The following is a 16,029-nucleotide window of genomic DNA, read 5'->3' on the forward strand; positions in this document are numbered from 1 at the left end:
GGAACCGAATAAACAGTAACAGTCAAACTGGTCAAGGTTGACTGTTTGCTTGAAATTGATTCAGAACAATGAATTATTTACAGCTTAATATTTCTTTTCTTTTAAACTTAATTTAATTATCTTTATTTTTTTATTTTATCTTTAATTTTTAATCTAATTATCTTTATTTGTTTTATTATTAGGATGGAAATAAACTTTCAACAACTCAAATCTGAAATTGGAGGTTGCTTTAGATTAAGATCTTCCGTGTGCGCTGCAGGCGTCTTGTACCTTCTTGCTGAAGGAAGCAAATGGATCCAGTCTCTCCTCGTACTGGGAGGAGTAGCGCATCACGGTGTCGTCAGTGCCTCCGGCCTACAACATAGGAAGAAAACAACAAGATAAATGTGGATTTTTTTTATAAATATTTTTGGGTGGAAATATCACAGGATCAACGTGATACCAAAAACAAGCATATCACCCATGCAGAGCCCTTACACACACACACACACACACACACACACACACACACACACACACACACACACACACACACACACACACACACACGTACTCTGCCAGGGTAGCTCTGCAGGAACTTGATTTTCTCATAGAGCTTGATGTTGTCTGCTCTCAGGCTGTCCAGTTCGTTCTGCAGGGCCTGCATGGTCTGCTGCATGGAGCGATTCTCCTGCAGGGGACAGACGGTTGAGAAATCAGTTCTTCCAGGATAAGACGGAATATAAAATATGTGCGTGCGTGCGTGCGTATGTGCGCGTGTTAATGAGGGATCGTGACTCACGGCTTCCAGTTCCTGGTTGCGGGAGCGGAACCTCTCCCTTTGGCTGGAGATGATGGAGAGCAGCGAGTCCATCTGGCCCTGAGGAAGCTCAGGATGGGGGCTCACGCCTGAACCTGGTGTCAGCACAAGTACACACTCAACTCACCTGCAGCAATGACATAGCTCAGGTTTTGCTTGAAGATAAAATGGATTTCTTTCTGATAAAAATTTAATTTTCTTTCCTCTGATCAGGCCGGTTTGCAGTATTTTAACAGACAACCCCATGCAAGGCTTCCTCTCAGCAGGTTTAGCTTTCAATTAGAGAAGATGTGCTGTCAGTGAGTCAGTTTCCACTGTTTTGCCTCGAAGGCCTGACACCACCTTCATGTGCTATCAGCTCCATCAGAACAAAGACTTGAAGGGGGGGGGGGGGGGGGGGGGGGTGTTAAGCACATGTGTCAAACCTGGGAGATTAATTAAAGCCTGACTTTGTTTCAAAATTGTGAGACAGTGGCACACTACTCTCCTTTTAAGGCAGAGAGGAAAAACACGAGACGTCACTGAAACTTGCAAATGAGTAACACAACATGTAATGAAGGTGTTTTACAGGTGGACACAAACTGAACAAGCTAACAGGCACTTCCTTCCGTCACACTCAGCACAATACTTATGATGCGTGTGTATGTTTTGCATAGAACAATGTCTGAGTGCTTTACATTTCATTTTAATACCAGCACTGAAGTTGTCTGCTGTTTTGCATGAACAAGTTAATGTTTGTCCTGTGTTTCCCTCAGACGAGCCATGACTCAATCAGTATGTTAACATGTAAGAAATTCCTCCTATGGTGAGTACATGTAAATAAAGTTAACAGGCTTCTTCGTTCCTGGTGCGTGGCAGTGATGTGTGAATGTGTGTGTGAATGGGTGAATGTAACGCAGTGTCAAACAGCTTCGAGTAGCGCAGTGGTGGAGACGTGCTCTACAAGCGCAGGACCGTTTAACTAATTTAACTTTTATGGCGATGGAGATCATCAAACAATATAATTGCAGCCACATGACCGGAACAACTGCCCTCTGAGCAAACAGAAAAGTACTACAGTATATGTTTATTACTGAGGTTAGAGCAGGTGCTGGAAAGTGAACTGCTGCATTGGATTGAATTAGACTGGTAGTAAACACAGTGAACCTATTGAGTTCAATTCAAATCCAGCTGCTCACCAGTAAACATGGCAGTGGCCTCTTTGATTGGCTCTGGGATGTTGCCCAAGTTGCTGACCTCCGACCCATCCGCGTCAGGGCGCGGCAGGGAGGACATGGACTGGATGGTGCTCAGGTCGTGCTCCAGCTTGAGGATCAGCTCCTTCTGCTCGGCGCTGGTCCGCACGGCAGCGGAAAACTCCACCTGCAGCTCTGCGTAGCGGCCTGCGGAGAGCACGGGGGACAAATAAAGATCAGCCGTGAATTATTTTAGAACCTGAACGTCTGGTTTGTATCTGGATTTAAGTTTCCAACAAGACTCACCTGCAGCCGCAGTAGTCGAATTTCCCACACATGCCTGAAAGCCCTGTCTGTCTCTTTCTCTGAGAATACTTGTTTTACAGAACCACTGCTGCATTTCACTAAGGTTTTTGGCAAAGAAACAAAAAAAACTACCACAGCACACTTTTAGTATTTGTATAAAAGAGATTTACTTCAATTATCACACCTAGGGTGCATGTGAATAATAATGATGATGAATCAAATGTCAATCATAACAAATACATTGTGAACGTTTCATACAGTGATATTGCTTTTCAATGTTGTAGAAGGGACTGTTTTACAGTGCTGAGAACAAACAACATGATACGTTTAGTAAATAGAAAGATAAAGAAACAATGATACATGAGGAAAAATGAAAGGGAGGGAGAACCCGAAGAAGAAGAGAGCATCTCAGGAGTGACAGAAGTGCTGGGGGAACGACTTTCAAAAAACATTTTAACCATCCCTTTACAGTCATGCAGCCTTTTGTACTACAACACACAAGTACACGCACACACACGCTCACAAAATAAGCAGTGGGAGAAGTTATGAGATTTATTACTTCCACATTGTTGATGACAGGCTGGAAAAAAAATCATCTAAAAACACTCCGAACTTGCTAAAGCCTCAACAAGGATCTTAAAGCTTTCCAAAAGGGGGAGCTGAAGATCTCCCCAGGTCATTTGGTTGTCAGACTACACTGTGGTTTAAGCTATGGGTGAACCCAACTGAACACGACATAGAGAAAACTGTGCGCGACCTTTCAACAGAGGTGGACGACTATTTCACTATTTGGCTTTTTGCTTTTCCTCTTCTAAGTTTTGCGAGTAGTCAGTGAAATGTTTATTGTCCCAGAGCGGACGTCTGGGCTTAAAGAGTTGTACAGGTGAGCGCGAAGTAACCAACGAGATAAGAGGAAATGGGTTAAGACTTAAAATTAGCCAGAGCCAATGTGAGAGGTGAGCGTTAAAATAAAACAACAACAAAACAAAACACGCAAGTTATGTTGGGGTGAGGGAGGGGGGGTTAAACGATGAGTGTATTGTGCTGTATTATGTGTGTATGTATTACTGAGTGTGCTATGCATACAGCACCACTGATTCGAAAGTGTTTCCTTACAAAACCCACTTCATAAGATATATTCTAAAAGTATTACAAAAAACATCTGAGGTTTTTCTTTTCGTTCTTTTTTTTCCTGAATATGGTGACCAGTGCTGCTGTTCGGGCTTCCATTACAACTAATATGTCAAATGAATAACCACTACTTCAACAGATCATACAGTAAAGCTTTACGACTTCAGAAAACATGATATGATATACAGCATCTGTTACACCTTTACAATGTTATTCAACAGTGTATAGAATCATCTGATTTAAATTTGTAGAAAAATATCTGTGGATCATGGAAAAGTCCTGAATCGTCCCTTCTCTCCTCCTGCCTTCAAAAACAAAAGCATTCTGTGACAATAGTGAGTCAATAGCTACTTGATCAAATGTATTTACACGTCTCTTTTTCCAAATAACCATTAAACTTGGCACACGTCATTATCAATACCTGTAGTGCCGTTATCAAATGTCACAGCAAACCTGACACAAACAGAAAAAAATACAAAATGCCCTATGAATAAATTCAGTGTTATTACAGTGAATGCTGTTTCTGCATGCTTCCTCCTTCATTCAATGCTCTGGCCTTTCGTTGCTAGATACGTTATGTACAACGTAAGAAATGCATTGTGGGAAAACAACCGTTTGAAATGAGACCCGGACCAAAGCGCGTCTGCAGGTCAGTCATATGAACACACAAGTCTGTTCTCTCCTTTTCGCTGTTTCACTGTCTTCCAGCTGCTATATACAACCATCCCCAGAGAGCTGAGAAGCGTCAACGGTCACGTACCAATATGAAGCGAGCGGCATGTTTGGATCCAGATGTTCGGACGGATTATGAACAAATCAGGTGAAATCGTCTCAATCTAATGACATCACTAGTTTGGTGCCCTGCTTGGCAGTTAAAGGCACAAATCTGATGATCTCACATGGTTTAGGTGAGTTGATGGATCTGGTCATAAAACAGCAAATGGATTAAGTGCTTATGCTTTACAGTAACCATTCATCACCATAAAACATGCCGTGGGTGTCCAATCCAAGCAGTCCAATAGACGGCAATGAGCCTTCAGAGTTCTACAAAAGACTGATGTCTCACATCAGTCGTCTGCAGGAAGAGCCAATGTTGAGGAATTTTATAGGTGTAAAATTCGGAGGGAACCCAATTTTAGCTAATGCATCTTAAGGCAGTGCAGTGGGGTTATCTGTAGATTTTGATTGGCTGCCAATTTGTCTGGAAGTACTATTAAGAGGAGCAGAACCTTAAGGGTGGACCGAGGGGAAAGCAAAAGCAGACGATAACTCATAGTACCTACAACTGTACAGGACAACGGCCCTCTCTGGCACCCGGACGAGTAGTTTGAAACAGGGGACTGCTTATGGTGCGTATGTTCATCAGGTACAAAACATGGGTGGTGACTTTAGGGTTTTAGTGTTAGGGTGCAGGTAAGAGTCTGTGCTTGGTTCACAACCACTTCTTAAGAAAAAGGCATACATTTCCCAGAATCCCCGGGATCGTACTCTGTTGTAGTGTTTACAGACCCTGTCCCAGATTACGTCTTCAAAAAAGATCCTAATAAGTGCTTCATCACGGACTGCAATAGAAATTCTGCATAATCATAGGCTGGCTATCTCTGCTCAATGTGGCGTAGCACACCTGCTAGCTGGTACACTTCTCTAATCTCAATTTGGCAGATATGACCTCTTTCAAGTTAACGTGTTTAGGTAATTTCCTTTGACCTATTCGACAAAGTGTCTGCAATTGGACCTGTTAATCATGTTAACGCGATTAAAGAGCGGGTGAACCCTATTTAAAAGTAAAATTAAACAAAAGCTGCATGCCCTGCCGAGCGTTAGTGTCGGGCTTGGCCAAGAAACAGCCAAAACACACATTACTGGAGAATAGAAAAGAGGAAAAGAGATATGCTATCATATATTCAGTGATCTTGATATGTCCTTTGATTCTCTAGCTAGCAATTTAAGGGCATAACTGTTGTGGTAAAAGCTTTATGCTGACGGGAGCATGAACTGTAGCAAACACATTTCTCAAAGCTATTCAAATGACACTAAACTTTAGGATTCATGAATATACAAACAAATGAGAACTAGTACATCTTCGTAAATATTAACCAATACTGCCGGCAGTCTATACGTCTAATAAAAATGTTACTTGCCCTCAGGAACAGTATAATCCCTTAAAAAATAGACAACTCAAATGATAAGACATTAAATGAAAAATACAGCACCTATAAATAAGCAGAATAAAAACCAAACTATAAATGCAAAATAGCAATAAAACCAAGCTACAGTAAATCATAGTATTACACTACTTTGTGAGAAGATTAATGTAATGGTAACGCATCAAACAGCTTAAAGAAGGGTGTCAGTTGTGCACTAGTAGTGTGTGCAAGTAGATACGAAATATGACCCCACTCATTGGAAACACTTAAAATACCTCAATCGCACGCACCCGTGCACGCGCGTGGATCGACGGGCACGCGTGTGCACGCATCCATCCTTTCTCTCTCTCACACACACACACACACACACACACACACACACACACACACACACACACACACACACACACACACACACACACACACACACGCACACACACACACACAGGCAGTCACGCACAAAGGGGAGGCAGTGGGCTGACAGGCACTGAGGGCTTGTGTGGGACAGGGAGGAGGTGATATGCCTTATAATTTGTAGTGTTTACAGTAGAATTCAATGCAAAAGACGTACATCCCTGGATACAGGAAAGACTGGAGGAGAGTGGTAACTACTCACACCAAGGCTGAGGTGAATTCACTTTGAAGGTCACCAACGACTACTGTACGCCGCGATTCATCGGGCAAAATCGCGCTTTCGCTCAGGGATGTCTTCAGCGACTAACCCGCTTCCTACACCTGTGAATTGACCTCGACCCTGATATACATGCAGGCAAGTACAAATGCACACGAGATGCACGCACACACGCGCTTCCTGATTTGGCCTATAAAAACATGTGTGTGTGCATGTGTGTGTGTGTGTGTGTGTGTGTGTGCGTGTGTGTGAACAGAGAAAACTTGACGGCGGTGCAGACACACACAGCCAGCAGGTCCAGTGCTGGGCTAAGATGCATCGGTGCACGACGTCAAACAACAAGAGACACGTATAGCATCACCATGTCAGACAGCTACAGTACTACTTGAATTCATTGTATCGTATTTCAACAATGCAACATCATTCCATTCTAATTCATTTTTTTTCCCCAAAAGTAACTTGTTTTCCGCTTTTTTTTTTCGTGTTCTTGTTTTGTACTAATTCAAATGCTTCCTAGAATTCCCTATTTTGTACTCTTTAGAGTCAATAGACTGTGCAATCTCTTATTGGCAACCAAATTGCAATATCAAAAAAAGAGATCATCCTTCATCCTTAAAAGAAGGGCTTAAGGAGGCAAAAAGAGGGTTCCTTCCTTCCTTCCTTCCTCTTCAGATGAGTGCGTGTGGTAGTGAGGAGTTCGAGATCCTCCTGGCCATCATATGGCTGTCAGCAGGATAGGATAGGGGACACAACAGGTCAAAGTTCGTCTTCCTTAAATCAGTAACCATGGCAGCTCAGCCGGCAGGGCCTTCCACCACCCTCATAAGAGTGCAGGAGTGAGATAAAAAAGAAAACATGCTGCCACTGAGAAGAGAACACACATACGCACCGTTTTTTTGGTGTGTAGACACACGCACACGCACACGTGCACACTGACACAACCCCTAACATACAAAAAACACGCATACACACGCAGTGAGTGAAAAAGGCAAAGGGTTTGTAACAGTCACTCTACAGTGTGAAAAATGAGGCGTCTCACTGAGTGAGGGGAGGTTTGTGGACACTTGGGAGGTGAGAAGAAGAGCGGAAAAAATCTCCTTTAAGAAAGTGAGAGTTCTCGTAAGAGAGTTCCTGTCTCTATCTATCATCTATCAGTGTCTATCACTGTGACAGCTGCTGTGTCAGGCCTTGCCTGTGTAACTGAGTCCAGTTTTCAACCCCAGCTGCAGGTCAGACCCCAGCTCAGGACTAACCAGTCTGGTGCACCAGTGGCTGGTGATAGGGGAGGTACAGCAGGGCCAGAGGCCAGCAGGACGGCTAAGTGCTTTTCTCAGTACAAAAACAAAACTCAGTTTAAAAAAAAAAAAACAGGAGAGACACTTAAGTTCTCTTATTTTGTTCTTCTAGGTATTCAGTAAATCTTCTTTTTTTAAGGGTTTTGCCAACCACTCTTTGATTCTTTCCGCTTTTCGGAAAGCTATGTAATAAAAATGGCTGCTGAGCTTGACTTTGGCTGTGTCCACTCTCCGACTGGAACAGAGCAGGAGGGGTCCAAGGTTAGAGGTCGTGAGGTTATGAGACAAGAGGGATGAAGGATGGTCAGAGGGAGCTAGAACTCCCACTCTGAGGGATCCTCTTTGCTGGCAGCCTTCTCCAGCCTGTGGATGATGTTATTCAGATTGGCTGCTTTCTTCTTGCGCAGATTGTTGTCTCTGGGGTTTCTGGCAGGGCCAGAGGCTGGGATGTTAGTACTAGAAGCAGAGCTACTGGAGGACGCCTCCGTGAGGCTGAAAAGCCCCAGTCCACCCTGTCCACAGCTAGAGCCTGGCATGGTGCAGTCTAACTGGGCAGGGGAGTTATTAGAGCCCCCTGCTTCAGACTCAGCCTCCATGTCGTGGTCTTTGCATGCTCCTCTGTGATCCTCGAGTCCAATGCTCAGTCCCTGGCGCGTCTCCACTGTGCCTTCAGATTCTGTCCCGTCGCAGCTGTCCCCCTCTCCAGATTTGGACCCACGGAGGGAAGGGGAGCCCCCCTCACTTCCAGGCCCTACGCCTCCAGCTGCCTGGATCTCCTCTATGAAAAGCTCTCGCCGGATACGTGACCTATTAGAGAAAAATAAAATCACTTATAAAAACACATCCATTTAGATTAAAAGTTAATTTGAAGTCATACTGAAAATAAAAACTTTCATGGTGGTGCATTGTTTCTGTTTTGCTAACCTGTAGTTATGAAACCAGTTGATAACAGTACTGGTCTTCAGGTTGAGCTGGGAGGCTAGCTCCTCAATGGTCTTCGGGGAGGGATAGGGCTTTTGCTGGTAAGCCTTTTTTAAAGCCTCTTTCTCTTCAGGACCCAGCACCACCCTTGGCTTCTTCAGCTGCTGCTGTCCCGGGCTCTGGGAGCCCTGCACGTAATCTGTCCCCGCCAAGACCCCATCCACTGAGTGGCTGTCACTCAAAGAGCTGAGCCGCCGCTTCATGTAAGCTAAACAGTGACAAGAGAAAAACAGGGGGGAAGTTGAGTTTTAATGAAATCTTCACAATCGCTTTCACAGTTTACAGAATATCTTTGTCAACCCCAACAAACTAACACTGCGACATTATCATCAGCCACCAGGTGGTGCTAATGCCTCATAAGAATTCTAACAATGAGAACATCTCTTCCATTTTAAAGCAAACGAGCATTCACTCCGGGCACCAGCAGCTGAAAATGAACAGCTCATGGCAGCTTTGCATGAGGTTGACATTTTCTCAACCCCTATACCCGCTGCCAGATATATTATTATTGCAGGGAAAAACCCCTCAGAGCAAGGTTAGACCACTCTGAAAGTTGTGCACTGCCTCCCAGCCTCGTACCACAAGGGTGAGAGGTCAAATATGTTACTCTAAACTAGGGCCATGTCTTTCCTCTGGGTTCTGCTACTGGCCAGAACTATTCCCTGTTGCTATTTGGTTTCATTACTTTGGGGTCAATACTCCCATCCGTAGTTGAATAGAGAGTGGCCGCACCCATCCAACCCCTGGACGCTTTTGTGTAAGGTCAGTTTTATTTTTGCCCTTGTGTGTAGTTTGTGATATCAAGAGGGTAAACCGCCTCAATGCTTGTGCCTACTAGCAGGTTCAAACACACATATCCCATGTCCACAGAGAGCAGTCCAGGGTTACTCTGAGGCAGCCGGGAAGAGGAGGCGGCCTCTCGGTCGAGCTGACGCTTACACGCATCATGCAAACAGAAGGGAACACAGTATGATGGCGCAATAGAGCGGACTATGGACTAACAAACGATAAAAATATAAGCTTATAGACACTGATGATTATTATGATGATGACGATGATGAAGAGGAGCACTGATGACTGTGAGTAAGCAGGCCCCCCGGCAGTCCCCTAGCTGTCATATCTAATACAGTAAGTGATGTCTGCAGTCCTGATTGGTACTGACATCACACCAAGATGACTGTGATCTGCACAACATGCTCTGCTGTCCTGCACAAAGGATATTGGGTATGCACATGTATTTCGAGGGCTGTTGATTGTGTTTCATTGTAAACGTGTTTACAAAGAAACGCATGCCTAAGCTGAGAACATTAAGGTTTTTTTTTTCTGATGGCCTTTTATTTATTACGTCTGACGACACGCTGCGCTGTATCCAGTGCATTTATATCCGCTCGCTGAACCTTTTTCTACACACCTTTCTTCTCCAGGCGTTTCATGTCCATGAGTTTTTCCACACTGTGTGGGTCCTGGAGCCAGAGCTGCATGCGCACAAACGGCTCCCTGCCCTTCAGACTGAGCTTGTGCCACGGTTTGGGCCTGGCCAGCAAGTCTGACACAGAACCCTGAGTCAGACCAAGGATAGTCTCCCCAAACAGACGCTGGCCTGGTTAAGAAACGGAGAGAGGGGAATGAAATGGTCATTTCTGAGAAATGATTCAGTGGCTGAATAATTCATCATAGGAGGAGACTAAGGGAAGGACCAAGTTAACCGAGGATACAGCTTCAAAAACGCAGGAAATAAATGATTTTTTCTTTTTAATTCTTACCAAGATTGTTATCAGTCAACACCTCCTTAACCTTCTTGGTGATGGCGTAAGTATCGAGCTCAGGAGACATTGCAACCATCTCCTGGATGCTGAGGCCCGAGTGACCTGGAAGGGGCAACGGGGTGCCGGGCTGAGATTCCCCACCCGAGGGATCATCAGACGGGGGTTTGAGACTGGAGGACTGCGAGGCGAGCGGATCCCCAGCGAGACCATTGACAGACTCCTCAGCTGAACTGAGGGGCGATTCTGGAGCGGGGCTGCAGCTCGCGGATGTCTTGGGCGTACCCTCTGCGTGAGCAGAACAGACAGGGCGAGAAAAATCACACAGGTTAGGAGACATGTTACTCTGCAAGGAAACAGTTTCATCTACTCTCCCCGCTGGGCTGGGGAGGGACTTCAGTCATACTACATCAACTAATTTAATTCCTGTTAAACAAACAGCAAAGGTGCTTAAGTTTTCAGTTTGAAGCTTTTTTGGCTTCCTCCTCCTATTCCTTCATCTCTCTGTGTCTGTCTCTGTAGCACTGCTGTGCAGCTCAGCAGGCTGGAAGAGAGCAGTTATGAGGAGCTGTCAGTGTACATTAGCTGCTGTTTACACCCCCAGAGAGAAAGAGAGACACAAACATGCACGCACACACACACAGAGCTGCCATCTGGCGCTGCAACACTAACTTGTCTATGACATGACAAACCAGCAGCTTGCTGGCTGACACTGCCACAGCACTGGGGATGGGGGGATGGTGGGAGAAGGAAGGAAGGGGGTGGGGGTGGGTGAGGGGGGGGGGGGGGGGGGGGGGGGGGGGGGGGGGGGGGGGGGTCGGGTGAGTGACAGACTGACAGTAACAACTAGCCACTGGCTCTAATCAGGCTTTCGGAGTAATGCTCCAGCCTGAGGAACATGATTGTGTGATTCCATGGGTTGGGTTGTGCGAGTGAATGTGTTTGTGATTTATATACCTTGGTTCTGAGCTGGCTGTGTGTGTGTGTTTTGCCCCTGGTCTCCATTGAGCCACGGCTGCATGCGGAGATATGGCTCTCTGCTCCTCTGGTTTAACTTGTTCCATGGTTTGTGTCGAGAGAGACTGTCACTCAATATTCCCTGAAACACAGAGACCAGGAGAATGGCTGAGACATGCGCCTGCTGCAGAGCAAAAACCAGGAACAGGTAGAAAGATACCACGACGTTGGCTTCAGCCCCCGCCCCCCTCACCTCTTTGGAGTCCTCATGGTTGTGGTTTTCCTCTGCTGTCTGGCTGGTTAAGGTCTTACGAGTGTCTGTGTGCATATTGCTCCACCACTGCTCTCTCCAGTAACCCACTCCCCCTGAACTTCCAGAGCGGGCCGAGCTATCGGAGCCCCGACCCAGCCTGAGAGGTCCGTCGGCAGAGAGATCGATCCCTGAAGAAGCCCTGCCCTCTCTCTTGATGCCGGAGCTGAAGTCCAGGATGGTCGACGGCGACGAGGGCGAGGACAAGAGGGAGCTGTGAGGCTTTTTGAGGGAAAGTGCCAAGGGGTTGTAGGGGGGGAGGGGAGCTGTGAGTGGAGAGTTCAGGAGGTCCCGCTGAGATAGTGACGCTGCAGTCGAGGAAGACGAAGCTTTGAGGATGGGCTCCAGTGCCGCCTGTTGGGCCTCCATCTCTCTGCGAGCTTGCTCAAGGATGGATCTGATGGCTTCATCTGATCCGCTGCCCCCTCCGCCGCCCCCACCCCCTCCTTTCAGGCCCGTGTATGAAGGCTGAACATGGGACAAGTCTGCAGAGGGAAGCAAAAAAGGAACATTAGGAGAGCCTCCTACAAACACGCGGTGTACCAGCGTAAGTGCTCTGACTCTATAGGAGGGGGAAAAATGCAGACTCACCAGCTTTCTGCACCTGCAGCTCTCGTTTGGCCTGCTCCAGAATGGACTTGATGGCTTCATCTGAACCTGCCTCTGGGGTGCGGACGCGGGCTGTAATGTTACCTGGAAGCAGAGGAACAGGGAATGGGACGAGATGAATATCTCGTCAGTTAAAAGAGCAGAAATAACCAACTGGTGCCTATGAAGACATCAAATAGTAACAGCATGGCACAGCACACAAAGAACATTCCCACCACGGAGCAACAAGGCAACTAGACTGGAGGGATCGTCATAATTTCGCTGGTCCCTCTGGAGCTCACACATGCACACGTGCTACAGGGTTCGTACAGTAAATGTTCCCCACAGAATAACAACTACCAATAAAATCCCTAAATACACATGCTGGCTGTTCCGTTGACGCAAGTCACTGGAACTGTGCGGTTACCTCGAAGGCACATGTATACGTGTGCTTTTCTGCCTGCAAATTAATAAATGCCAACACACAAGCACACGGTTTACGCACTCACACGCACCATAGATACAGTTCACCCCAACACAAACATGCCACACAGACAGAACGTGCTAGGATCTCTGCATGTGAGGGGGGACAGACCTGTGTGCGAGGCTGTATCGGAGAGGGCTCTCCGCTTCGGAACATCCTGAAACACTCGGCTAAGCTGGGGCTGGCCTGAGCCCTCTGTTAAAAACAATATACCACACACTGTGATACAGCAGTTTTTTTTCCTTTAACAGCTACACTACACGGTGCCCTACAATGTAATCATCCGTAATGTGTGGATACTTCCATCCAAAGCACATTATTGCACCATAAACTGATGGATTTTGTAGCCCGAATAGGAATAAATCCTCCACTTCTAGCAGGAGTACTCCATTACTACGCAGACACACTAGTTAGGGACAAATTACGTGACGGCACACGTTAAACTGAAGCACCAAGGCCACAGCCTTATTTAAAACACAGACTGTATCTTGGACAAGGTGGTAGGATTTTTTTGCACCACAGAGACCACCTTCGATCAGAGATGTCCTGATGCGTTAACAAAAGCAAACCCAAGCTAATCGAATCCACCCGTAGTTAACAGTACCCCTGCCATGCTCCTAGTTCCCACCAATCAATACTATTGATGTGTGAAAGGTTTCTGTATTGACCACGATAGCTAAGAGAGGCTCTTGGGATCAGTGCGTGACTAGGAACTCACTCAAAACACACAGATGTGGCAGAGGATGGGAGTAGGGGAAAAGAAAGAAATATAAAAAGCTAGTCCATATTGACAGGCTAATCAATGGCTCTGTGCAGGGTGGAAGACACACACGCGCACACACACACGACACACACACACACAGATCCTCAAAAGTACAGACACGTCAAAGACACGCCGACATACCTCTTTGTCGTCCCTGGATGCTGCGCAGCGCGAGGATGTTCTGCTCATCGGCGAGGAACTGCCTCATCTTGTGGAAAGGCTCCTTCCCTCGGATGGTGAGCTTGTTCCACGGCTTTGGTCTGGCCAGGATCTCACTGACTGAACCCTGGGACAGTCCCAGCACGTAATGCCCGAACACACGCTGACCAATGTTGTGCTTGATCAGCTGCTCTTTCACCTGCCGGGCAATCTCCGCTGTGTCCATGTCCTCCCCGTCCAAAACGCTTCCTGTGGTGGTGTCAGAGTGATTGGGCGAAGGTGACGGCGCGCTGCCAGCAGTGCTGCTCCCGTTTACAGGAGCCATGTCTGGACTGGCTGGAGGTGGCTGGGGGCTGCTGGCTGCAAGAGGGATGGCGGCAGACCCTGAACCAGGGGTAGAGGTAGGGATGGAGCTGAGGGTTGGAGTGAAGGGGGTGAACAGTAGAGCCCCACTGGGGATTCCAGATGACTCCTGCAAAGCTTTGGAGTAGAAGGTCTGGAGCAGCTGCCGCTGAATTAGGGAGTTCAAAGCCATCTTACCACCCACCAGGGGAAACACAGGGGAGTAGAAGTCCTGTCCAATGCCCGTTGGAGTGAAAGGGTGTGCTTCACCGCTGCTGGTGGTGGTGGCAGTGTTGAGGGTGTCCGCATGACTGCGAGACAGGGGGAGCTGGGAGGAGGAAGGAAGAGAAGGAGGGGGAGGAGGGGGCGAAGAAGAGGGATCGCTGGGCATGGCCTCCTCCTTCGTTGAGGACTCTTCTGTCCCTTTTCGCCCGGCTGACCCTACAAGAAAGGTCAAACACACCATGCATTATGGGGGAGTCAACAAAAAAGGGGTTCCAAAAAGAGAGAGAGGAAAAAAAAACAAAAAAAAAAGTTGAAAGTTATTTTAATCAAGTATCTTCCAAATTGAAGTGAACTTTGTTTTCCTTTTTTGGCAACCCCCCCAGACAAAGTGCCCATGCATTTGTGATTTCAACCTTTCTTGTAAGCCACAGCCTGGAAGAAAAAAAAGGACATACAGACAATCGACACTGTGTCATTTAGCAGACTAGCTCGGCCCAGGTCTCATTGTTTTGCTGGCAAAGTGGAAGTAAAAGTAAAATGATGTCCTTAGCCAATAGACCATGTGAGTCCTCTTCACTGATGCTGCTGCATTGTCTTCCTAAACACTTAATTATTCCAGTGTAGATGCTGTATCATAGTCAGTACCATTGTCTTTAGTTCAAAAAAATGCATCCAGGAAACAAAACATTAGAACAATAAATATTTTTCAATATCATTTTTTTGGCTGGACAGAAAACAGATGCACGTCGCCAAGAAGAGTGTGTACAGCTCCAAATAGTCAAGACCTCAATTCAAATATTTGCTGAATTCAAATTTTACAGTCACCTAAACAAATATAGACAAGCTATATGTTCCCAGCCTTGATGAGCCGTGCTTGGAGAAATATTATTCTAATGCATAACCATTGAGACTTAACATGATTGAGTAAGACAGTAAGCTCTCCTTACTGTGAATGTTAATCAATTCAAAGCTATTCAGCTATTCAAGCCTAAAGCAATGACATTTCAAACCCATACACACTGTTGCAGAGGGCAAGAGACCTGACGTAGGGGGCATAGTACGGTGTCCTCATTTCTGTGTACCGCACCTTTGTTTCTATGCAGGTTGACCTCCTGCTGGGGGTGTTCAACGACACCACAGACGCAGCGCGGAAGAACATTTCAGTGCTGTGACGAAGTTATGCCTTTCTCATGCATGTTCAGGCTTTAATATTGAGAATTGTTTCAATAAACCTTAAATAAAATTGCCAAGTATTCTCAGAGAAAGAGAGAGACTATATGTACACATGTATGTATTTGCCTTACCTATTCTTACCAATCCCTACATAATCTTACCTGTAGTTGAGTCTTGCTCTATGCTCTCATGAATATGGATAATGATATATTAATAGTGAGTGTACGTAGATTCTCTAATGTTTGTTGGTTTAAGTGAAGACCATCTTGCCAGTGTTGATGAATCCATCCCTAGAATTTGGGCAGACTTACCACTGAGGTCGGTGTTGGCGATACGCAGAGCGGCGCTCTCGGACTGAAGACTACGGTTCCTCTCTAGCAACAGCACGTCCAGAGGTTTGGACGAGTCCTGGAGGAGATTAAAATGGGATTTTTCAAAACAACTATGCTTTAACTTCCCTTTGGAAATAGTAGAATAGTTCAGCTTGCTGAAATTTTATTTTTATCAATAATGAATTACTTTCTGCCTTAAATCAATGGCTAACTCGCCAAAAGAGATTGTGAACGTTTCACTACAACTTTAGTGGTTTAATCCACAGAAGGCAGCAGTAGTTAGTGATCAATTACTTTTGCGGAACGCTGCTGAACTTTATACTTTTTAAATCAGCCGTGTTACAGGCACTGTTCGGAAAAGAAAACATTTACCATTTTTCATTAGAAGTTGCAAAAATAAATCTTTCAGTGTGTCATCTTTCTGTGTAAATATCTCACTTTACAACATGGACACCTGCTTATAAACAG

General features: G+C 46.0%; 1 protein-coding gene across 3 annotated transcripts in view; it reads right to left on the reverse strand.

Moving 5' to 3' along the window:
- cux1b (cut-like homeobox 1b) overlaps window positions 1–16,029 on the reverse strand; it is a 57,263-nt gene that overhangs the window by 1,375 nt on the left and 39,859 nt on the right. Inside the window, exons 14-23 of one of the 3 annotated variants that reach the window (XM_029170310.3) lie at window positions 15,541–15,637; window positions 13,472–14,272; window positions 12,679–12,762; window positions 12,087–12,188; window positions 11,439–11,980; window positions 11,186–11,327; window positions 10,229–10,516; window positions 9,877–10,065; window positions 8,409–8,673; window positions 2,431–8,291 (exon numbers count right to left, since the gene is read on the reverse strand). In XM_029170310.3, coding sequence (XP_029026143.1) covers window positions 7,799–8,291; window positions 8,409–8,673; window positions 9,877–10,065; window positions 10,229–10,516; window positions 11,186–11,327; window positions 11,439–11,980; window positions 12,087–12,188; window positions 12,679–12,762; window positions 13,472–14,272; window positions 15,541–15,637 — 3,003 coding nt within the window. In that variant the 3' untranslated portion in view covers window positions 2,431–7,798. Of the gene's footprint in view, window positions 1–270; window positions 355–553; window positions 671–781; window positions 895–1,977; window positions 2,182–2,430; window positions 8,292–8,408; window positions 8,674–9,876; window positions 10,066–10,228; window positions 10,517–11,185; window positions 11,328–11,438; window positions 11,981–12,086; window positions 12,189–12,678; window positions 12,763–13,471; window positions 14,273–15,540; window positions 15,638–16,029 lie in introns of those variants that run through there. The other 2 variants (XM_029170312.3, XM_029170313.3) reach the window with 2 other exon arrangements.

This window comes from Betta splendens, chromosome 13 (genome assembly GCF_900634795.4).
Source record: "Betta splendens chromosome 13, fBetSpl5.4, whole genome shotgun sequence".
In the NCBI taxonomy this organism is placed as follows: domain Eukaryota; kingdom Metazoa; phylum Chordata; class Actinopteri; order Anabantiformes; family Osphronemidae; genus Betta; species Betta splendens.